We start from the raw sequence: 25071 nt of genomic DNA on the forward strand, positions 1-25071 counted from the left end.
CACTACAAGTATAATATGCAAAATGGATTGACCTCTAAATGTTAATGAATATGGATAAAATTTTACAGACCTTATCTATGAACCAAATGGACAATTTTAAGGCTTTTGAGGCAATATATTACTACTTATATTTTTTACCATAGTTTTGGATCACCTAATATATATATATATATATATATATATATATATATATATATATATATATATATATATATATATATATATATATATATATATATATATATATATATATATTTATATATATATATATGTAACCGGGGATCAAATGTAAGGGTACCCCTCGCAACCACTCAAGGAGTTACAAATCAACTGGCTCCCCTCCCATGTCACACGGCCCCAACAAACATGTAAGAAGGCACCGGCCGACTCTCTCCCAATATACACAATAACCTACACCGCAGAAGAAGTCCAGACCTGACCTCACATTAGCCAGGTCAAATGTAACCCTCGAGCCCAAGTCAAGGGGCCACAAATCAACCAGGGCCTCTCATGTCACACGGCCCCATCTGAAGATTTCTCCAGAATATACAACTTATAGTCTCTGAAAAAGTCCAGACCTGACCCTACATTAGCGAGGGCAAATGTAAGGAGACACCCCCCCCCCCGGATCAGCTCAACCTGACGGCTCGCCTCCTAATATATAGGACGTCCTAGTCCTCCCTCTGCCCAGAGAGAGACAGAGAGAGAGTGTGTCTTGTAACCAAGAAGGGCCAGCTACCACGTCCCCAGTCCTGCTCGAGAGAAGTCAGGGGCCGGAGGCAAGCCGCCTCCGGTCGCCTCCAGTCGGGAGCGAGTTGCCCTCGACACACCGGTGCCCAGCTAAGCAGTCTCCCATAGAGACAACCCAGGACCACCTGCTAGGCCTCCCCTAGGTCACGTGAGTTTTCGTCAGAGCTTTCCATGGGATGAGTTACTTACGTGGGAAGTGTATTCATTTCATGTTCGTGTCCGAGAATCAGTGTCTAGAAACGTAATATGATGTCCTAGTAACGTAAATATAATGTCCTAGTAACTTCAGTAGAAGGTGTTATTAATGTGTCCATGTCATGTTCGTAATTAATAAAGAGTTGTAACGAAGCGGTGTTTGAGAAGTCGCCCTTAAGACGTAATAGATGTGTATTGACGTATAAGATAAGATAAGTGTAAGTCCAGAGAGTAAATAACTATCACGGCCACGCTACCAAAATCTTCCTCTCTTTTATACTCTTATACTATCAATATTCTACCTATATGTAATCTTCTCATCAGAGTGTCTCATTATATTGGTGGCAGCGTACTATAACCTTAACTCACGCCTTCCTCGTCCCTTGTTATTGGTAACAGTGTACTTAACGTAAACCCATGCCCTCCCTCATTTAGCTATAACACCTGGCTCGTTGTTTGAGTATTGTTCGAAAGTGCGTGATAAGGAGTTCCTGCATAGTAGCGTGAAAAGTGTCCTAGTGTGTCACCGTTACAGCTCAAGTAAATGTCTCTCGTCGTGGTATGCGCGAATTTTTTCTAGAAATATGTTCAGTGCTTAACGTGATTTCTCAGTGTCCCCCGCGATCAGTAGCCCAAGTGCAGTTTGATTGTTGGTCAGTGTTGAACGTAGAAATTGTGTTTCAGTGATGAAAGCGGTGTCTGTACTAACTGTTATAACTTAACATGTCTTTTAACCTACATCCTCCTCCCTGTCCTAATCCTCACCTCACCCTCCTTACCCTTCCTCCCATCCCTGCCCCGCCCTGCCGTTCCGTGCCCCGCCGTTCCGTACCCCGCCCCGCAAAGCCCCGGCCTGGCCCGATCAACCACGCCTCGGCTCCTCCCCACTACACTTAACTACGCCTCACCCGCCCCGCCTCACCCGCCCTGCCTCACCCGCTCCGCCTCACCCGCCCCGCCTCCACCCGCCTCGCACCGTCCAGTGTGACCACCAATCCCCATATGTTTTGTCCTGTGAGTTATGCTTCGAAATCGGTGGTTAGTGTTACTTAATATTGCGATAATTACAGAGCTTCACTCAGTGTGATTTTATGCTAGTATGATTTGTAATGTACTCTTTGACGCGTAGTGATAAATAATATTCAATGTAGTGAGCAGAGCTTCACTCCCCGACCCAGCCTAATGAGAATATTGTCGTGACGGAAACTATAGTTGCCAAACATTGACGTAATGTATAAAGTAAATATTTGTTTTTCTTTACGGATACACTTCCAACTAATCCATCATCCCTTTCGGATTGTACATACATACATACATGCATGCATGCATACATACATACATACATACATACATACATACATACATACATACATACATACATACATATATATATATATATATATATATATATTATATATATATATATATATATATATATATATATATATATATATATATATATATATATATATACAACAAAATATATGTACAAAAAATAAATGTTAAATGAATTATTTATGGTGCATTAGGGTACTGGTCACTTCAGACACAAAGACGGGCTATAAATAGCCCATCTCCCCCTCTTCTTACAGCTGCCAATGGGAAGCGTCTTGGTAATTAAATTTGATGTTTATTTTCATTGTCTAATTTATCATGTATCAAAGTAATATTACTAAAAATTGTGTAGGTAGTAGGCAGCTACCAAACAGGTAGATACTACCGCCTGGGAAGATATTGGAAGCATAATGTGTTGTCTAATGGTAGACCCTGCTGCCATATGGCATCATGAAAATTGTGACCAAGTCCCAGGTTCAGCGCTGACCTGACTTTCTGCCTCATTTACACACAATTGCAGTTTGAATTGTTCCTCTAACTTTGACAACACAACATACATACAGTATATTATTTCTCACTTTTGATCTTTTCTTTACTTTTTGTATTTATTTATGGTTAGTTACTTAAAATAAGGCCAATTCACTTCAAGTAATGGCATCAAATGTTACCAGCTGGTGTAGTGTAAACACAAGTGACGTCACTTAAGCGTCTGTATTTAACTGTCAGTCGTTTCAAGAATTAATGCAGTCATTTACTGAATATTCCTTGTAAAAAAATAAATTTTAAATTAATTATTTATAGGAGAAGTATTATTATCAGTAAATATACCGATATGCATTACTGACCACCTCCACGGCTAAAAATAGCCCAATCTCGCGGTCACTTTCCCTTTCTTGTCTCCTCACTGGCAAATGGGGGGGGCGTGGGGAGGGGTGTGTGATGATAGCTGTGTTTATTACAGGGGTATAATTCTCTTTTACGGTATGTTAGACAGGTTTATAATACATTTTTATTATTTTAATATACCGGTAATCTTAATTTGAATCCAGCTTGCCAAACGTAAGTTTCAGTATAAAATAATTAGTGGTAAGACCTTGTGAGTGGCTTATGATGTTTCCATCACCACTCCGTACACACTAAACCACAATATTTAAGAGGTAAGAATTTTATACTTGGTGGTTTAGACGACCCCCTAACTTTGGGCAGTTTTTTTTAATGTTCAAATTCCGTCTTATAAGCCGAGATATACGGTACTGTTTCTCCAATTTGGTGACTATGGAAAAGAAGAATATCTCCGGGAAGTGTTCTGGTGATCGCATTTCCGGTGGTGATCGTAAAAGAAAGGCTATAACACTTGAAGAAAAGCTTGATGTTGTCAATTGTTTTGAAAATAAGGAAAGAACATGTGATATTGTGCGTGCAACGGGAATAAAGGAGTCAACTTTACGCACCATTAGAGACAATGCAGCAAAGATTAAAGCAAGCTGTATTGCTGGAAAAACCTTGAGTGCTAGCAAAAGTGTGAGATCACGGCCAAAGGAACTTGAGGAGATGGAATGGCTTCTAAGTGTTTGGATAGAAGATCAAACGAAAAAGTGATCTGGGACCAGCTTCCTCACCATTAAAGAGAAAGCCTTAACAATATATGAGGACCTAAAGAAAAACTGCACCTGATGATGATGATGACAACTGTCAAATCCTGTCTGCTTGACTCCTCAACATCAACCTTCTCCCCCATCAAGTTATATTCATATTTTTTCAAGGTAAAGTGATACATTTACTGTATGATTTCATTATTAGATATGAATGTAACATTTATTTAGACTGTGCTATCCTTTGTGTTAGGCTAACTACGAAAAAAAATTTCGATTTGGAGTAATCTGCACCTAACCCTATTTTCTCCATAAGCCCTGTTATTTCTATTACGCGAATTTCTATAACACGATGTTTTACAAGAACACAACTATCGCGTTATAGCAGAACTGACGGTACTTTGAAAGATTATCTGTCAATCAGCACACTTGGGAAGCATTCAAAATATCTAGAGAATGTTCAGAGAAACAGCTTAAAAGACCAATTGAAGTCAGAGTTGTACTTATCAGTAATTGATAGGTGCACAGCTGAATATGATCGGAGGTTTAGCAATAACACTGATCTTCTGCAGTCCATCTCCTCTTTTTATGTTCAATAAAACAATTCCTTGGTGAAGAAAAGCGTGCTTTGTTTTCTAAATATTACAGTGCGCACATTGATTCAGTTATGTTATCTTCACAACTGCATTCTGCAAAGGTATTCTTAGATCAGAAGAAGCCTCAGGACCTATTTGATATGTACCAGAATCTAAATGCTTTACCAATTGCTTTTTCTGAAGTACGTACTCAATTTGTTACTAATACTATTGGCCATTCCGGTTACTATTGCGAGCAATTAAAGATTTTTCAGTGCTAAAACGCGTCAAAGATTACCAGAGAACAACAACGGGTGATGACTGCCCTTCCAGCCTACTTTTAATGGCTAATGAACAGAAAATGGTTAAATCATTCGAAAAGGAAGAACTGGTTGATAATTTTGCTCGACTGAAGCACTGCCGTTACCCTCTGATGTAAAAACAGTTAATAGCCACTAGCTGTAGACTGAGTATGTCAAAGATGTATCCTATTCTGAATATTCTGATTTGTTAACTGATGATTTTTTCACTATTTTTGTCAGTATATTAGCTGATACAATTATTTGATCAACAATTCAAGAGTCGTACTCAACATGTTGGTAAAGAGAAGTTTGCTTTGCTGGAATCATTATTGTTCTCTTAATAAGTTAAAGAACAATATTGGGTTTATTTATCACAGCCATTGTACTATACAGTGGTCCCTCGGTTAACGAGTTACCTCCCATAAGATTCTTAACTTCGGTTAACGAGCAATCCCTCGATTAACGAGTTTCTTACGAGCCGACCTGAACATGTTTTCGCTTGTACTTGGCGGTCAACCAGCTGTAGTATCAGTCCGTCAATACAGTAATCGGTTGTAGGGCTTAAATTCCTGACTATTTTATTAAATATCAAGAAGTTTATACTATTCAATAATTTTAAAAGTTTAATATTAAATTTTTTAGTCATTTTAACAATTATTGAACATAATTGAAGGTAAGGTCACTAGTTTCTGGCGCGCCATCCAACCTGTTAACACACCAAACAAGCATTAGTCTCTCTCTGTTTTCAGTGGAGGTAACATTTTGCTTGAGACTCTCTTCAACTAAAGGCTTTTTTCTGTGTTTCCAAGCAAATTATTGGTCATTTCGAAATTTATTTTACATAGTGACAATATATAGCGCAGTGCAGTATTTTTATAAAGAAAATATTTTTTATTTACAGCATGTTTAAACTTAAAAGATCACGAGTTGACATTGTTTGAATCCAGCATGGGGCCTAAGAGATCAAGAAAAGCGATTTCAATCCAAACCAAGCAGGAAATTATGAAGAAACATGAAGAAGGCATTAGAACAAATGCGCAATGCAAAGAATATGGCATGTCGACATCAACTGTGTCGACAATTCTTGCACAGAAAGACAAATTTAAAGAAGTGAAAGTGAGAGACAAATCTACCAGAGTGTTTAAAGGTAGAGCCCTAATTGCAGAAACAGAGAGGTTACTTCTCACCTGGATTAGGGAAAAACAGATGAAAGGTGATTCAGTTTCTACTGAATTCATTTGTGAAAGAGCCAGGGAGATTTACGAACATTTAAAGACAGATGAACCTGGTTCTTCAGGCACAGAATTTGAAGATTTTCGGGCCAGCAAAGGCTGGTTCGAAAAATTAAAAAAAAAAAAAGTGACATTTTCGGTGTTATTAGGCATGGTGAGGCTGCTAGTGCTGATAAGGAAGGGGCAGCAAAGTTTTTAGTGGAATTTAAAGAACTGATGGGAGAAGAAAATTATCTTCCACAGCAAGTGTTCAATGTGGACGAAACTGGGCTGTTCTGGAAAAAGATGCCCAAAAGAACATTCATCACCAGAGATGAAGCCTCTTTACCTGGGCATAAACCCATGAAAGACCGTCTCACTCTATTGCTTGGTGCCAATGCTTCAGGGGATTTCCGATTGAAGCCTATGCTTGTCTACCACTATGAAAACCCCAGGGTGTTCAAGCAACAGAAAGTGGTAAAAGCAAAGCTTGGAGTTTATTGGAAGTCCAACCATAAGGCATGGGTGACAAGACAGCTCTTTAATGAATGGGCTGTTGATGTGTTTTGCCCTTATGTCAAGAGCTACCTAACCACCAATAAACTCCCTTTAAAGTCTCTTCTCCTCATGGATAATGCTCCTGGTCATGACCCTGACCTTGCCAGCAATTTGGAGTATCAATTTGACTTTGTGAAAGTGTTGTTTTTGCCTCCCAACACTACATCAATCATACAGCCAATGGACCAGAATGTGATCAGCAACTTCAAGAAGTTGTACATGAAGAAAATGTATAGGAGGTGTCATCAGGCAACTTCCAATGATCCTGAACTAACACTGAAACAGTTCTGGAAGACACAATTCAACATCCTGGAGGCTGTAAAATTGATTGTGTCATCATGGCAAGAAGTCTCCACTAGATCCCTCAATTCTTCATGGAAAGCACTGTGGCCATCAGTAGTCCATGATTTTGAGGGATTTCAGGATGACACAGAGTTGGACCAGGAGATTGTGTCCATTGGTCAGTCATTGGGCCTTGAAGTGGAAGAGGATGATGTCGAAGAGCTTGTGATGTCTCATGAGGAGGAATTTACTCCCGATGACTTGAAGCAACTGGATGAGATGTTTGAGGCTGACAATGGTAAGGAGGAAATGGAAAGTGATGACCATATGTCAACTTCAGAGTTGAAAGACGTGACTTACCACTGGGAGAAGTTCAGGGAACTGGCTTCAAAGCACCCAGATGTGGAAAAATCTGAACTAACTTTGTGTCATGTTGAGGACACAATGGTCTCCTTCTTTAAACATAAGTTAATGATGAGGAGGAGAGATGCCCCACAGACCACAATTGACACTTTCTTCAGTAAAAGGCAGAGGGAACAAGATGCTATCCCTCAACCTTCCACTTCAAGAAGGAGAGAGGATGTTCATGGTGGAGAATCTGTCAGTCCAGAGGTTCCTGACATTTTCATGGAAGGTGACTCACCTTCCAAGAAGCAGTAAAATGCTTCTCCTCCACCTCCACTTCCTTCTCTTCTCCCTTCTCCTCCTTCACCTCCCACTTCAAATTCACATCATCATCATCATCATCATCCAGGAGCCTTCTACATACACACCTCAAAGTAAGTGTAATTTTCTACCTTTTTTGTTGAATTTAGGCAATTTTCGGTGAGCTGGAACCAATTACCCAAAAACCCATTGAAACAATGGTTTCGGTTAACGAGATTTTTGGTTAACGAGCAACCTGCTGGAACAGATTGTGCTCGTTAACCGAGGGACCACTGTACTGTACTCAATTTATTGACAATTTAGTAATTAATTATGCAGTCACCACATCAAAGGTTTCCAAGGTCAATGCTAAATACCATGGAGCAGGATTTTGACCCTTACTCTTTGCATGTAATGGTGTTGCCCCCCTAAACAAAATCTGAAAGGATGTCCCTGGCAGAAGACCCAGAAGAAAGTCAAGGGGGTTATATCAGGTGGACAAGCCAGCCAAGTAATGGGTCTGACACACCCCACACAAGACGAAATTGGTAACTGTCAACATAAAAAATATCAATGTCCTTAAAAACTCTTTATTAGCACAGGAGATTACATCTGGCTTTTTACCAAGCATGCACGCATTAAGCACGCACGCACGCACGCACACACACACACACACTAAAGAAGATTGACAGATATTCTTCCCGTGTCCCCAACAAGAAAAGATAACAAAGTAATAATCACCTTAGTTTCTGGAGCTGAATGGAGAGTGTGACAGTACAGCTTGAGAGGTGTTGTGTCAGATAATGGGACAGTCGTTGTTTTGACATGAGGGCCAGCAGCACTTTGCCATACTCCAGGAGAAGACTGTAAACCTGAAGTGCAATCGATATGTTATTAAACACTCCCTACATCTGTGTATTTCACCTGATGATTAAGCACTATAACAGTATGGGGAGTTGGGTTAGGTTAATTTTATGTTAGGTTAGGCTAGTTTTAGGTTTGGGTAATAAATTTTAGGTTAGTTTTAAGTGTGGTTAGGTTAGTAAATTTTTGGTTAGGTTAAGTTAGGTTAGTTTAGTTTAAGTTTGGTTAGGTTACTTTTACGAGGTTACTAAATTTTTGGTTAGTTTTAAGTTTGGGTACATTAGGTTAACCTATAAAAAGGTCACAATATTATACATACACTCGTAACAAGAAGTATCGGTGCATACTGTAGTGTGAACAATTTGAGACCAGTGATGATAGGTATTGGGAAAGGCGAGTTGTTCCTGCCATATGTTGGCAGCCCTGTAATCCTGGTGAGCTGCGACCGTTGATGTATGGAGATATATTTCGTCTGTCTCATTCCACACGTTTCGAATCTCACAAATATCAATATAGAAGCACCCACATATTGATCCATTTCATAATGTCATTGCATACTGAACATTGTGTAATCTAAATGTAATACTTTACGGGCCCTTTGATAATGATTTCCGGTGGGTAGTGGCTTATTTACCAATTGTTCAACCCCGTAATCAGCTGTGTCACGTTACTGTTATCTTATCACCCATATTATTGAGTAACATCTGATATTGGGTCCTGTGTGTGTGAAATATATAGGAAGTGAAATATCTTTTATTATGTTAGAACTTGGTGTAACCACCACCTGCTTCTATAACGGCATTCAACCTGCAGGGCATTGATGCTACAAGCTTAGATGTCAGGTCAAGTCCTTTAGGACCTCGAAGCCACTCCCATGCCTCCAAGGCACGGGTGAGGACATAGTCTTGAGTCGGGTGACGTCCCGCTGAAGGAATGTTGTATTTGTTCATAGCCGACCATACATGCTCTATCGGGTTGAGATCCGGGTGGATGTGGGAGAAGTGTGATATATGGATGTCGCCCAAACCACTCCCGAACTGCGTGACACGTATGAATGGGGCCGTTGTCCTGCACGAGATAGAATGGTTCTCCCTGCTGGAAAAGTAATGCTTCAACAGATGGTAGAAGAACGTCCTCTAATACTTCAACATACTTCTGGCCAGTGAACCGACCAGGGCCAACATCCGCCAGTTGACCGACACCACCTGCGTGCATTAGGGTGTGACAGTTGCCCCAACTTTGTCCTACAATGCTGTTCAAAATTTTGGTGTTGCAGATTGACATAAAAAATACCCACGTGCAATTTTTTGAAGATTCATGCATATTTGAGTATGCATCAGCAATTTGGAAAATAGCGATTTTGCTTATAGGCATACGCGCCTATATATGAGATTACACAACCATCATAAGGGATATTAACACAAACCATTTGCCTGTCTTAATTAAAAGCTGTTATCACAAACACAAAAAAGTTAATCATTCTAATTCTCTCATAGTACATTAAGGGGTTTTATCATATATTCACAAGGTATTATTTCTCTGGAGCAAGAAATCATGATTTCTGTTGGGAAACAGATGATCATCTGCGCTGATTAGGAACGCGGAGTCTGTCATTTTCAACTACTTGAAGGACTTCTTGAAAGCGCTCCTCATCCCTGGCAAATTTTTACACCACGCTCTGCAGCCTCATTGACGACCTGAAGCATGTCCACAACCCGTTTCATGTTCAGGTAGTCGTCATGATCCGCCCATTCACTGGCTGGATTGTGGAGAAACTGATAGGGCATGCCTAAAATGGTGAAGAACCGGCTTGAGTCAGGCCCAATTAGGTCCACCAGGGCAGTGCCACTTTCTGGGACAGGGGGAAGATATGGCTTTCCATAGCCCCCATGATTGAGCCCCACTCTCTTAGTAACTTCAGTGCCTTCATGGCAAAGAAGGGCCTTCCTCATCTCCTCTTTTGTCCTTTCTGGTACTTGGGACGAGAACAAAGCCAGTGGGGCCAACTCCTCAGTTAGGTACCAAGTGTGTCTACCGAGTGCCACACGTGCTTTGTCAACTATTGTGGCGTCATATGGGGCAAATTCAGCCAAGGTTTCGATCAAATTCAAGTCATTCAGTGGCGCACTTGCTGGAACGGGGCAAACAATCCACCATGGGACATAAACAGCGACTGTGAACACAGCAAACCGTTCTAACTTGCTGATTTGACTTTTAGTCACAACCTCGGCTTTGGGAAACTGCTCTTTGATCTGGCCTGACAAAAGAACAATCTTGAGGGTATAGAACAGTTTAGCCATCCACCTTGCTTTGTGAAGTGCGCCGGGGTAGACCATCGTGAAATTCACTGGCTCGGATCCTTTAGTTACAAGCAGCAGACAACTTTTACTTTTACTTTTATCCTCTTCACCACTGATCGGCATGCTAGCCGCTTGGGCGATTGGTCACGTCTCTGATTACTTTTACTTTTCATTTATCTTCTTCACCAAAAGATCGGCTCGCTAGCCGCCCGGGCGCATTGTTGGCAAATACTGGACATGCACCGGCTCCTGAATGTACCTAAACCCGCTCCAGTGTTGGTCAAGTCTTGTCTTGAAAGAGCTCACACATGGTGCCGTCACAACACTCTCTGGCAGATTGTTCCAAGAGTTTACAACCCTCACTCCGAAAAAGATGCCCTCACGGTTTTCTGGACTTGCGGCTTCTTCAATCTTGAGCTGTGACCCCTTGTGGGGCGAGCGTCCGCCAGCTCCAAGTAAGGGCACTCAACTGAGTAGTGCTCCCTGAGATGCTTATACACCTCAACTAGGTCCCCCCTTGCCTGTCTGTAGTATAAGCTAGGCAAGTTCAGGCGCTCCAATCTCTCAGGGTAGCTGAGGTGTCGAAGTGCAGGCACCAGTCTGGTGGCCCTCCTTTGAACATTTTCAACCAACTGACAGTCTCTAGCATATCTCGGGGACCAGATGGGGTGACAGTACTCCTGATAGGGAAGCACTTAACTCCTGAAGATCGTTTCGAGGGACGGACCGTTTAGATATCTGAACGACCTTCTTAAAAGACCCAATAATTTATTTGCCTGATTTACCTTCTTCTCGCAATGGCCCGAGAATTTCAGATCATTGTCAACATACACACCTAGGTCCTTCTCACACACACTCTCAACTAGTGCAGTTTCTTCATCCTGTTGGGACATATGATACGCCTCCTTACCGTTGGTATGCCCCAGGTGCATCCTCTTACACTTCATGACACTGAATCTCAGCAGCCATTTCTTTAACCATTCCTGGAGCCCACAGAGGTCCTTCTGCAGTTCTTCACAAACCCCTTGGTTCTTAATTTCCCGAAATAACTTGGCATCATCGGCAAACATTTGTATGGACTTGTGTACAACGTCAGGCATGTCATTTATGAAACAAACAACAGTGGGCCCAATACACTGCCCTGTCGTACCCCACTTGTGACAGGTATAGATGACGATTTTGTGCCATTAATCACCACACACTGCTTTCTGTCATGTAAAAAGTCTTCTATCGACGCTAGGACATTTCCTCGAATTCCGTACCCTTCCAGTTTGATTTTCAGCCTTTCGTGGGGTACACTGTTGAAAGCCTTGGAAAAATCTAAGTAAATATTGTCGATATTACCACCCCGTTCCAGAATATGGGTCCAAATATCCAATACCTTGAGCAATTGTGTTAAGCAGGAGCGCCCCGGCATAAAACCGTGTTGGCAATCTTTTACAAGGTTGTTTCGTATTAGATGTTCCATTGCGGCATCTCTGATAATACTCTCAAGTACTTTACATATTATGCTGGTCAGGCTCACCGGTCTACAGTTGTTCGTGGAGTGACGATCGCCTTTGAAGATAGGACTCACATAAGCCACTTTCCATTCACTGGGGACCATTTGTTCATCCAGGCATTTACAAAACAGGATCTTCAGGGGCTCTGCAAGCTCGTTGTACAACTCTCTTAGCACTCTAGGATGCACCATGTCAGGTCCGGGACTCTTAAGGACCTTTAGCCTGGACAGTTTATTTCTAATACCCTCTTCTGTAAACACAATGTGGGTCAGTGCTGTGTCGAACCGTCTGTCCTCAAACGCAGGAAGGTTAGTTGCATACTCTCTTGTGAACACCGAGGAAAAGAAGCTGTTCAATGCCTCAGCTTTATCCTGGTCAGAATCTGCGTAACTACCATCCACCAGCCTCAGGTCTGATACTCCTACTCGCGTTTTCAATTTCGACTTTGCATAGCGGTAAAATGCCTTTGGGTTTGAAATGACTTCGCTTGCAACCAGCCTCTGGAACTCCTTTTCAGCCCTCCTACACCCTATCTTTGCTTGGTTTCTGGCTCTTGCATACATCCTCCTGTCTTGAATTTCTGGGTTTTCTTCTTAATTTTGTCGACCGCCGCATGGTTCATGCGTAGGGATCCCCTCGTATTCCTAAAAGCACTCGGTTTGGTCTTGGGTATATATTTATCGATCAAATGGGTCATTTTACTAGTTATGATATTCAGCGTAGTGTCTGCGATCTTGTATCTTAACAAGTCAGGCCAGTTGATACCCCTTATCTCTTCCCTCATCCCATTGTAATTTCCCTTGTAATATTTGCACCTTGGCCTGACCTTATCCTGAACTAGGTAACAGTTAAATCTGAATGACAACACTATATGGTGACTGGTGCCAACTGGGGCAAGGTGTTCCAGTTTGGCCACCATACCCTCCTCGTTTGTTATGATGAGGTCAAGTGGCTTGGGTGTTTGCTCCCCTCTGTAATGTGTCGGGTTTCTAACATGTTGGAACAGAAAATTATCTCTCAGAGTTTCTACAAAAGGAGTAGCAGGGTTATTCAAGTCATTCGGGGTGGACTCGTTCCTCCAGTCGATGTCGCCATAGTTAAAGTCTCCCATGATAAGGAGGTAGCTAGGGTTGAGCATCGCCGGGTTGTATATTAAGGTTCTTAAGTTCCTTTGATTTAGTGGGCCACAGTTTGGGGATCTGTAGATACACCCGACGATAAGTAAGTCCCCTCCCTTTAATTTAATTTTACACCACTTGGACTCTTCAAACACATCCTCTCCCTGTACCCTCGCCTGGCTGGCTCTAAGATCTTGCCTAGCGTAGATAACCACACTCCTCTTGCAAGTTTCTTGAGAAAGGTTCGTAAATGAGTCATATCCAGCAATACCGAACTCACATTCCTCTGGGTCGATTCTCCTGTTCTTGTACAACAGTTCTCCAGTTGGACTCGTTCCTCCAGTCGATGTCGCCATAGTTAAAGTCTCCCATGATAAGGAGGTAGCTAGGGTTGAGCATCGCCGGGTTGTATATTAAGGTTCTTAAGTTCCTTTGATTTAGTGGGCCACAGTTTGGGGATCTGTAGATACACCCGACGATAAGTAAGTCCCCTCCCTTTAATTTAATTTTACACCACTTGGACTCTTCAAACACATCCTCTCCCTGTACCCTCGCCTGGCTGGCTCTAAGATCTTGCCTAGCGTAGATAACCACACTCCTCTTGCAAGTTTCTTGAGAAAGGTTCGTAAATGAGTCATATCCAGCAATACCGAACTCACATTCCTCTGGGTCGATTCTCCTGTTCTTGTACAACAGTTCTACAAAGCTCTCCCAGCTCCTTCTAGTAGCCACGTGTAAATGGTTGGGCTAGAGATTCACGGAAGAAGTCAGCCATCTCCTGCTGGCGCTCCTCAAACACTCCAGGCATTGCGAGGTAGTAGTATTTCTTTTTTTCATTGTACGCCGGTTGAGAGAAATGGGTCTCGAACCTAGAAATGCAATTATTGGGATTAATGTATTTCATACTAATCTATAATATTGTTTTAGGGGTATTAAGATTGATATGATCGATCATTTGCTTGGTGTTAGTATATCTTATAAGTCTAATAAAAGAAATTCCACTAAATTTGTTTATTAGATAATAATATTCCTTGTTATTTTGTAAAGTCGACGGTGCTGGCTCAAACATGCACCGATCTCCTAGAAAATTGACATGGGTGTTTCCTAGATAAATACACAACACTAAAACTTTGAACAGCATTGTAGGACCATTTATTTTATTTTTGGAGGGCAACTGTCACACCCTAGCGTGCATCCATCCAAATATGCCCAAACTGACCCCGCCACTCCTCCTGCTGGTCACCACATTACGTGCCTTGAACCTGATAGTGAATATTGCCACATTAATTTATGCTACCAAATAAACCACTCAACCTGGTCATCCTGAGGGGTGGTGCAGCGTGGACGGCCGCTCCGAGACCTGTCGTCTGTAGCACCAGTTTCGAGGTACAGTCAACCCTCGTTAATTCGGACTCCTTTAATCCGGATTTCGGATAAATAGGACGAAATCTGAACTGTCCGTATCAAATTTCTGGTTCTGGGATTGTCCCAGTTGCAATTGGGGTTGCAATTTCAATTCTGTGTCATCACTAAGGAATAAACAAGTCTCTGGTGCACTCTAAGATTAAGAGAGAAAACGGAAGACTCAGGCATCCTGAAGCGAGAGAAAACGGACTCCTATGACGGGGCACTCAAATAAACATACATACACATAGCTGCATGTTTAGTGGACCCCAAATTTTTTGGCAAAAAATTGGGGGTCGACCTCTAAACGGGTAATAGTTTCGTTAGTTTGAAAAATATTTACCAGTAACTACCAGTAAACAATGGAAACGACGCACCACCAGCTGTGAGTGTCAGTACAGTTGCCAGGGCAGATCTCTTGCGTCATCATAGCAAGCCCAAAATGGTATGGTAGCACAGGACTATGTAAAACATAAAGTATTCATTTTTAAGGTTTATTTATAGATACATAAACTTTTGTTCATTGCATTTGAAACATCAATCTTTGTTAATCAAATTTGAAACAAAAGAAAACTACAATACCGTATATCTAAATACCGGGTATTTTCATTAAAATATTACATCACAAGTATATTTTACCTTAACTGTGACTGAATGAATATATTATCAGAAATAAATATGGAAATGTAATATTTTGGCTGAAATGACGTACATATTACAGTGGAAAGTGGGATAAAATCATGACGAAAACAATGTCTTGCGCTTTCTTTCGTTGTTCAAAAGATTTTACCGTAATCGCTTTTCGAATGGTTTTCAGTTAAAAAACTGTTGTATACAATAATATTCCCTCCTAATTGACTTTAATAAATACTACCCGCGTTTCAGTGTAAAGTGTCGTAATAATAAATGGTAAACAATTTGCCTTCGGCACTCTGTGTTTCAGGCACGGCGAGCCTCAGTTCATAGGACGTAGAGTGTTTTTACTGAAGGTTTTGTTGTTCCAATACCCTCAAAAACTTGGGTCAACCTATAAACAAGGAATATCATAAATTAACGATTTTTGGGTAAAAAAATCAGGGTCGACCTATAAACGAGGGAGGATTATAGACGAGTCCATGCCAAATTTATGGTTCTGGGATTGTCCGATAGATGGGTCACGCGGCGGCCTTGTGCATGCGTGAGTCACGCCAGTCATTGTTGACCTAGCGCCATATTCGAGTATCAGTGTTGTGATGCCCTGCAATTTTCGTTGATATTTCAGTGATTAGGCATCTTTTAGCCTTGTATTTTACATCATGTCTTGAAGGGGAAGTAAAATACCGAAGAGGAAGTATGTGACCCTTTCTGTGAACCAGAAACTGGAACTTATAAGGAAGTTAGAGGCTGGTGCTTTGGTGTCTAGAGTTTGTGACGAGTATGGTGTTAAAAAGCAAACAGTTTGGACATACGCAAGGCTAAGGACAAACTCATTGCATTTTCTTTGAAATATAATGTTGATGCAACTTCTAAATCATCATCTGTTGGTGCAAGGAAGTGTATGAGAGTGGCAAAAGATACAAATCTTGAGGAGGCAGTGACGAAGTGGTTTGTGCAGCAACGATCCTGTGGTAATGTCGTCCGTGGTGTAGAAATACAAGCTGCTGCTGTTAAGCTAGCAAGTCATATGGGCATCGAGAATTTCGAAGCTAGTGACGGGTGGTTATGGCGATTTAGAAATCGCCATGGAATGTGTAATAAAATTATGCATGGTGAAGCTGGTAGCGCACCCACCGAGGACATCGAACCATTCAGGGACAGGCTAAATGACTTAATTAAGAGTGAAGGGCTCCTGATTTCCCAAGTCTATAATGGGAATGAAACTGGGTTGTATTGGCGGTCCCTACCCAGGAATACCCAAGCTTTCAAGAATGAAGCCTCCTTATCTGGTCGTAAAGTAAGTAAGGAACGATTTTCGGCATTGTGTTGTGCGAACGCAGACGGTATGCACTGTTTAAAGTTAGTGGTGGTGGGGAGGTCAGCACGCCCGCGTATTTTGAAAGAAATGATGCACCATCTACCAGTGCATTATTACCACTCCAAGAAATCGTGGTTCAACATGCAAATCTTCAATGATTGGTTTTTCTCGCATTTCATTCCTGCAGTGCGAAAATATCAAGATGTCCTCAAACTTCCTGCTGCTGAGGTGAAGGCGCTACTAATTTTGAACAACGCACCTGCTCACCCAGGTGCTGACAAGCTTGTCAGTAATGATGGTAAAATAAGATGCATGTTTTTGCCACCCAATGTTACCTCCCTGATCCAGCCAATGAATCAGGGTATAATTGTAGCCTGCAAGAGAATATACCAACGAAGATATCGGGACGAAGTTCTTGCGGTTATAGAATAGGGTTGCCATATCTGAACATTAAAAAAAGAGGACGTTCCCGAAGACATCCCCCACCCCACCCCAGCCGCCCGGCACACACTTTGGCGCTATGTAACCTTGAAGCAGCCGTGACAATTAATTTTGCATATTTGCATAGCATTAATATATATGTACTCACCCCTGAAGATGTGAATTACACGAAAGCGCTTGGGAACTTCGTGTTTTCTTCTTTCCTTGTGGTTATCAGCATATATATATATATATATATATATATATATATATATATATATATATATATATATATATATATATATATATATATATATATATATATACACAGTAGTACCCCGCTTAACGCGGTCAATTGAACCCACAAACTCCACTTTTTGACGACACACAACTATGTTGTAGTAAACATTTTATCTTAACTTTATGATGGTATGCACAAACAAGTATATAGAAGAGGTTAGGTTAGGAAAAATAAAGGTTAAGTTCGGAAAAATAAAGGTTAGGTTAGGAAAACTAAAAGTTATGTTGAACACTTACGTTAGTAGAAGAGATGGTTCGGCATACGGGGATGGAGGCTGGTTCCGAGACAGAGGGCAGATTACTGGCCCTCAGGTGAATCACCATCACCAGGTGAATCACCATCACTATCCGTTATATTTGTCAGGGCCTCCCTGACAAATCCCTCAAAGTCACCTTCACCTTCACTGTCACTATCACTGGCTCTGGCTGGCTGTGGTGGGTTGCGGGCGAAGAACTCGGTAATGCTTTTTTGACGGCTAGTGTTGATGTTTTCTTGATACACCGTGATGTACGGCTCCATAGCCTGCACCAGCCGGGTATGGAAGACTTCATAGCGGTCATCGTCATTGTCGCGGGAAAGGAAGGACTTCATTTTTTCTGCACACTCCATGGCACCCTTAATATCACTATGACTTAACTTGTGTTCTTCGGAGAATGAAGCACCTTTTTCCTCTTCACTGACGTGCTCATCTTCCAACATCTCGTCGGCAGTCACTTCAGGATCTCTGATCACCTCCAGGATGTCTTCGTTAGTGGTCTCGGAGAAGCCTTCAGCTGTAATATTGTGCGCAGCTTCTCTGGCAAGGTCCACTGCTACTGCAACAGTCTGAACCTCACCAGTCATAGGTTGACTCCTCCTCTCAGCTGGTATGCCATGCAACACATGTCTCCATGCGTGACGAATCGTAGCAATAGACAGCTGACCCCATGCCTCCACCAAGAAGTCCACAGCTTGTTTGACGTTAAACTTCTTCCAAAACTGTTTGACGAGAACTTCTTGAGTCGCCACCTCTTGTTCCTTGTCCTCGTCGCTTTTACTCTCGCTGTCGGTGTCATCCAGCTTACGCAACTCATCCTTGGTGTTGGTAGAGTCGTTCAGGAGCTTGAACTTCTTTGCCGAGTATGCAGCTTTCACATTGCAAATCAACTCCTGGTCCATGGGCTGGATTAATGACGTAGTGTTGGGAGGAAGGAAGACCACTTTTACGTTGGGGTGACGATCCATAAGTAGGGGCGAGTGTCCAGGTGCGTTGTCAAGGAGCAACAAAATGTTGAATGAAACATTCTGTTGCTCGCAGAATTTCTTCACGTCGGGAAAACAGTCGTCAAACCAGAAGAGGGACAGAGAAGAGGACATCCACGCCTTACGTGCGGTTAGCCAGTGGACATTAAGCTTGTTCATGTCCATATTCTTGTAGGCGTGCGGCTTGCGGGCTGTGTGAATCACCGATAACTTTGGTTTACAGGTACCGGAGGCATTGGTGGTAAAGATGACGGTGATGCGTTCCTTCTGCAACTTCCGACCCCTTACCTTGCTGGCAGACTGGACAACGAAGGTCTTGGAAGGTAACTTTTTACAGAAAAGACCAGATTCGTCCATGTTAAACACCTGGTCGTCAGTGTACTGTCCTTCCTCCATAACCTCACGTAAGAACGGAGGAAAATCTCTAGCCGCCACACGGTCAGCACTAACTTCCTCACCACCAATGTTGATGTTGGTGATCTTGTTCCTCTTCTTAAACCTATGCAGCCAACCAGAGGAAGCATTGAAGGGTTTGGGCTCTGCAATTCCCAGCTTACGTGACACTGCTGCGTACAGTTCATGTGCGTACTCCTGCAATGAGCGCGTGTCCACCGCCATGTTGCGTCGCGCCTGATGAATCAAAAAATTCACCAGCAAATCTTCATCCTTTACCAGCACCTTGTTCTGGCAATACTTGATCATTGAAGCACCTGCAGACTTTGTGATTTTCATGTGTTCTTTAATCTTGGCTGAATCCTTCTTAATAGTGTGAATCGTAGATTCGTTGACGCCATGCCGGCTCGCGAGATCAACTTGACGTGTTCCTTTCTCCAAATCTTGAATGATCTGGTATTTCACTTCGTAGCTTAGGCCACGGCGTGTCTTCTTGGGCTTAGGGCGGCTGGGTCCAGGTAAGGAAAGGTTTCTCTCTGGTGGCGGTGGTGGTCCGGCGGAAGCCATTTCACAGAACAATGGATGCACGTATACACGGGGTGGCCTGGAGGGATGAAACTACCGCGGCAGCGTCCTCTTTCCTCCCTCCCTCTATCCCCGGGAGGACACGTCATATTACTTTAAACCAATTACAGCTAGCAGCAGAGGGGGGTAGGGATGCATGGCCAATCACAGTCCGATATGTCATATGACGTCAGTGAAAACGCAACAAAGACACACACTGCGCAACCTTACAGCGCGGCTTGCCCAGGCGGAGGGAGGCGGAGGCGGGAGGGGAGGGAGGGAGGAGGGAGGCGCGAGGCAGGTGGCAGGCGGGAGAAACGGGTGGCGGGTGGGGCGAATCTAAAAATAGCGTCTCGAGCCGGACAGTCTGCGCGTATATGGGTAGATGAACCGCGTTAAGTGAAAGTTCGGTTCTGGCGAGGCACCGCGTATATGCAAAATCGCGTTAAGCGAAACCACATTAAGCGGGGTATTACTGTATACAGTTGTACCCCGCTTTAAGCGGTTTCACTTTACGCGATTTCTCATATACGCGGTGCCTCGCCAGAACCGAATTTTCACTTTACGCGGTTCATCTACCCATATACGCGTGAAGTAGAATTTTTTTTTTATTTAGCTCATAAAATTCATACAAATTACCCGGCCAGAATATAATTTACATTGCTGGAATTCTTACAATTTGATGATCATTTTGAATATAAACATCATAGATTTTGCATTAGACATACAAATTTTAGATGTAATGTTTACTCTGAGTAAATATGTTATCTTTTGTGCAAAATATATGACATTTATATTCAAAATGTTCCTGGTCTTACAAGGAATCCAGCAATGTCAATTATATTATCCTAACTTTAATCTGAGGTATTATTTGTTACTAAAAGTTAAAATTAGTTTTTTCACCCAACATTTCTCTGGTAGGGAGGGAAGGTGGGGGGTGGGGGAGAGGGTTGGGACCGACCGACCATCTGGAGCAGTTGGAAGAGGGGGGGGAGGCAAGTTGGGGTACTTTGATTGACAGATAGTGTCGTGAAGAATATTTTTTTTTTTTTTATAAACTGAAGACATTTGTTTTAGCTCATAAAATTCATACAAATTACTGGACCAGAATATAATTTACATTGCTGGAATTCTTACAATATGATGATCATTTTGAATATAAACATCATGGATTTTGCATTAGACATACAAATTTTAGATCTAATGTAATAATTTGGCTTACACAAAGCAATTATTTTATCTTTTGTGCAAAATATATGAAGTTTACATTCAAAATATTCCCTAACCTGCAAGGAATCCAGAAATGTCAATTATATTACCCTAACTTTAGTCTGAGGTATTATTTATTACTAAACGTTAAAATCTAGTGTTTCACCCAATCATTTCTCAGAAAGGTAGGGGCCAGTGAGCTGGGAAGAGGGGGGGGGGATTTGAGTCCATTATTTGAATGGACATTAACCTGGCGACTGTATTTCTCTTAAATATTAATTATGTGAGCTTACCATCATAAAATTTAGATGTTATTTTTACTACAACATAGGTATTGCGTCGGAAAAAGTGGAGTTTGGGGGTCGGGCCAGTCTCTATTGGAATTAATCCCATATGTTCTGTTGTTCCATTTACGCAGATTTCACTTAACGCGGTACCCTGTGGGTTCAATTGACTGCGTAAATCGGGGTACTACTGTATATATATATATATATATATATATATATATATATATATATATATATATATATATATATATATATATATATACCAGTATCGGTGTACTGTATTGCATTGTGTTTTAATGTAGGCTAATATACAACATACATGGTATCGAAATCTTAAAAATAAAAAAATAAAATTACCTTTGCTTAAGGCTGAATATCTTCTTTAGCTGCAGTCTTCTTCCTCCACTGTGTGTGTGACTTTATGTGCCCATGCATAGTTTTCTGTAGATCGGATCTTTTTTCAGTATTGGCTGATTCCTCTTTAGAAAGGTATAGAAGTCACTGCAAGATGTTTCTCGGAAGTTGTACTGTACGGTCAGAATGCCTTTCATTGTTTCAACACTCAATTTGTTCCTCTCCTTTGTCCATTGACTTTGCATCAGTGAAAAAACTATTTCTACATTTGCATTGTGAGATGATATAGCAAAGAAGAATTGTGCAATTCTCAGCAATTCTGAGTGACATTCAAAGTTCTTTGATTTTTCAAAGTATCTGGTCCACTTTTTATGTGTTGGCAGATTACTAAATTCTTCATCACTTGTAATTTTCCACAAACTGCTTCAGGTTACTAACTTGGTCAAAACACTTCACATCATCAACTTCTACCCCCTTATCAATCAAATATTTGACAGCTAAGTTGACAACACCTACAGGCGTACAAGTGACTTATCAGCTGACGAAAACTGAACAAGATCTCTACTGTTTCCACCTCCCCTCTCTCACAGTCTCTCTCTCTCTCTCGTCATTACAGTTTCATGTTTCTTTCCGTGGAGAAAATGATGGAAGCTGAAATTCCGGACCTTTGAAGAATTTTAAAAATTACTTCCGGATGAAGATTTCGAGACCTAAATGGAGGACATGTCCGGGAAAATACGGACGTATGGCAACCCTATTATAGAAGATGAAGAAGATCTTACGGAAGACACACGAGGACAAAGAACTGTTAATAACGTCAAGAACTACAACCTCAAGTCTGCAATATTCAACTTAGCAGCTTCATGGAAGGCACTGAAGACTACCACTCTAGCCAATGCTTGGAAAAAACTTCTGTACAATGTGGAGGTAGAATATGATTTCGAAGGATTCGAGGCAAGGGACTTTCATCATATCCTTAAGAGGGCGGGCAAAAATGATGTCACAGAAGATGACATCAGAAACTGGCTAGAAGACACAGAGGGTGACCCTGGATACCAACTCTTAACAGAAGAAGAAATAGCGGATGAAGTTCTCGTTGGTGACAGCAGAGATAGTGAAGATGAGGAAGACGAAGAACCATTGCCCAAGAAACCCAAACTCTCAGTTATACAAGAATCCATTGATAATGTCATTTCTTACAATGAATTGTCAGCAGAAAGTGATGATGTTCAGCATTACTATCAACATTTTAGAGCCTTTAGGGAACTCATTATCCAGAGGCAGCATCATCAAGGTAAACAAATGAAACTAGACTCATTCTTCAAGCCAGTTCGTCCCAACCCTGCTGCAGCTGTTGAGCCTGCTGCTGACTCAGACCATCCTCAGTCACCTCGGCCTTCTACAAGTGGGGGACAAGGACCAGTGGAGCATCATAGCTCTACTGACTCCGAATAACACGTTATCACCTCTCCCCCCAACCTCCACCACATCAAGCTCATCTGTCATCTACCAAAGGTAAATGAAATTAACATATTGTAATGTTTTATATAGCTAGTTATATGATGTTTACAGTACAGTATTTCCTGTATTTTTGTTACTGTGTATCATATTCAGCGTAGAGTGTATATACGGTACTATATTTCCTAACCTAACCTAACCTAACCTAAATCGTTACTCCGACAATCAAGCAAAACGGGACACCCCCCTATTAGTCCGAATTAACGAGGGTCGACTGTATCGCCGAATCCATCATGCAGCGGTGTTCCTGTAGACACCAACCCGCCGGCTAATATTTGTGACGCCGAACCTTTCGTTATCAAGGGCAATAATAGCTCCTCGTGTTCCCTCTGAGATTTCCATGTCATCTGGCAAGTGTAGATCTCTACTGCTTCATATTGCCTCTGTTTTATACCCACGTACACCGAGACCGAACCCTCGCTCATCATTCAATCGACACAAAGCAACAATCCGAAAAAAGGAAACAAACACACTGATTGATTATCATTTCGGAAGTCGTCGATCTCACCCTGCACATATACTTTTTGGTGCGAGTGTACATCATAACCCCCTGGTCAGGAAAAATTTAATTTTTGTTTTATGGTGGCCAAATCCCAAAATGACCTAAGAAAACAAGAAATACTTGTAAAAGTGGCAACTCAACTTATTTACAAGCCTACTTGACATTTAAATCCTGGGCTGGTGTAGTTTTGCCAAGCCTACTGGCTCCCAGTCCTGTCACAGTACTGTACTTCTGGTCAGTCTTGCAGCCATGTATATACAAAAATAATATGATTGTAGCAGCATAACAAATGAGCCTAAAAAAAGATTTATGCAATAAATGTGTGGAAGTTTTTTTTATTACAAGCGGCAGCGCTGCACATTCAAGGTCAGTAAAGGCATTTTTCGTCCCTCATGGCTGGGAGGCATTTTCTGTCCCTCAAGGATGGGAGGCATTTTCCGTCCCTCACGGATGGGAGGTATTTTCCTTACCTCACGGCTGGGAGGCATTTCCCGTCCCTCATAGCTGGGAGGTATTTTCCGTCCCTCACGGATGGGAGGTACAGTCATGCGCCGGTTAACGTCCAACCGAACAACGTCCGATCGCATATACGCCCGTGCTCCCCCACCCCCCCAAAAAAAAACTTCCGTGACGCCTGCTGGACCACCACTCCACGACCCCCTGACGGAGACACGATGATCCTTCCCATACTGGCCAGATATTATGTGTTAAAGGAATATCCTTCCTTAGGCTTTAGTAAGCATTTGCCTCCAGGTGTAATGTTAACCTACGTCTATTGAGGATAAAATCTTTCACCTACAAATTGACAATAACACATTTGCTGTAATCAGACATATCTAGTTGCCTCAACAATTGCAATCCCAGTTGCAATTGGGGTTACAATTTCAAATTCTGTGTCATTACTAAGGAATAACGAAGTCTCTGGTGCACTGCACTCTAAGATTAAGAGAAACCGGACTCAGGCGTCCTGAAGCGAGAGAAAACGGACTCCTATGATGGGGGACACAAGCACTCACACGTGCCACTCATACTGACAGACTTGACACTCACTTACTTGACAAGTTTTACCAACCATTAGTTGTGTACGTTATCTAGTGAATTTAGTCAATATAGTACAGTACAAGTACACTGCAATACAGTGGTCCCTCGGTTAACAATGGACCTAAGTGCAAACCTGTACTGTACATGTACTAAATGATTATGGTACTCAAATTGTTATGTCTATTGCAAATATAGATTGTTTATACAGGTATTCAAATAAATCACTATCTAACAAGAATCCCAGCAATGTAAGTTATATTCACCCAGGTCATTTGGGTGGCAAATTATGAGAAGAGCTTAGTCATTCTTAAGTAATGATAAATAAGCATGCAGGCCTTCAGCGCCAACTGTCAAATCTTATCTCAAATAAACAAACAAACACCAGACACTCTGTCACCCCCGCTACCCCACCTCTTCCCATGCTCGCTATTACCTCCCCTACTTGTGTTCCCAGACAAAAGATTCGTAATAACTTTTATGCTTTAAGGTGTTTATTTTATATAATATCTCAGACTATAGTTAGATTATAATTTGCATTGCTGGAATCCTTGCAAGACAGCTTCTCAATAATTTGAATATAAATGTCATATATTTTGCTCAAGATATAAAAATTATTGTAGTACATTAGTAATACTGTGTGCATTTTTATAATA

At 41.7% G+C, this 25071-nt stretch overlaps 1 protein-coding gene across 1 annotated transcript in view; it reads right to left on the reverse strand.

Annotated features, from left to right (window-relative positions):
• Window positions 1-8156: 8156 nt before the first annotated feature.
• Window positions 8157-25071, reverse strand: part of LOC121877115 — a gene marked incomplete at its 5' end in the record, with an annotated part of 44646 nt that continues 27731 nt past the window's right edge. Inside the window, one exon of the mRNA XM_042382743.1 lies at window positions 8157-8317. Coding sequence (XP_042238677.1) covers window positions 8183-8317 — 135 coding nt within the window. The remainder of the gene's footprint in view (window positions 8318-25071) is intronic.

Source organism: Homarus americanus, unplaced genomic scaffold (genome assembly GCF_018991925.1).
Source record: "Homarus americanus isolate GMGI-L3 unplaced genomic scaffold, GMGI_Hamer_2.0 scaffold44062, whole genome shotgun sequence".
Taxonomy (NCBI): Eukaryota; Metazoa; Arthropoda; class Malacostraca; order Decapoda; family Nephropidae; genus Homarus; species Homarus americanus.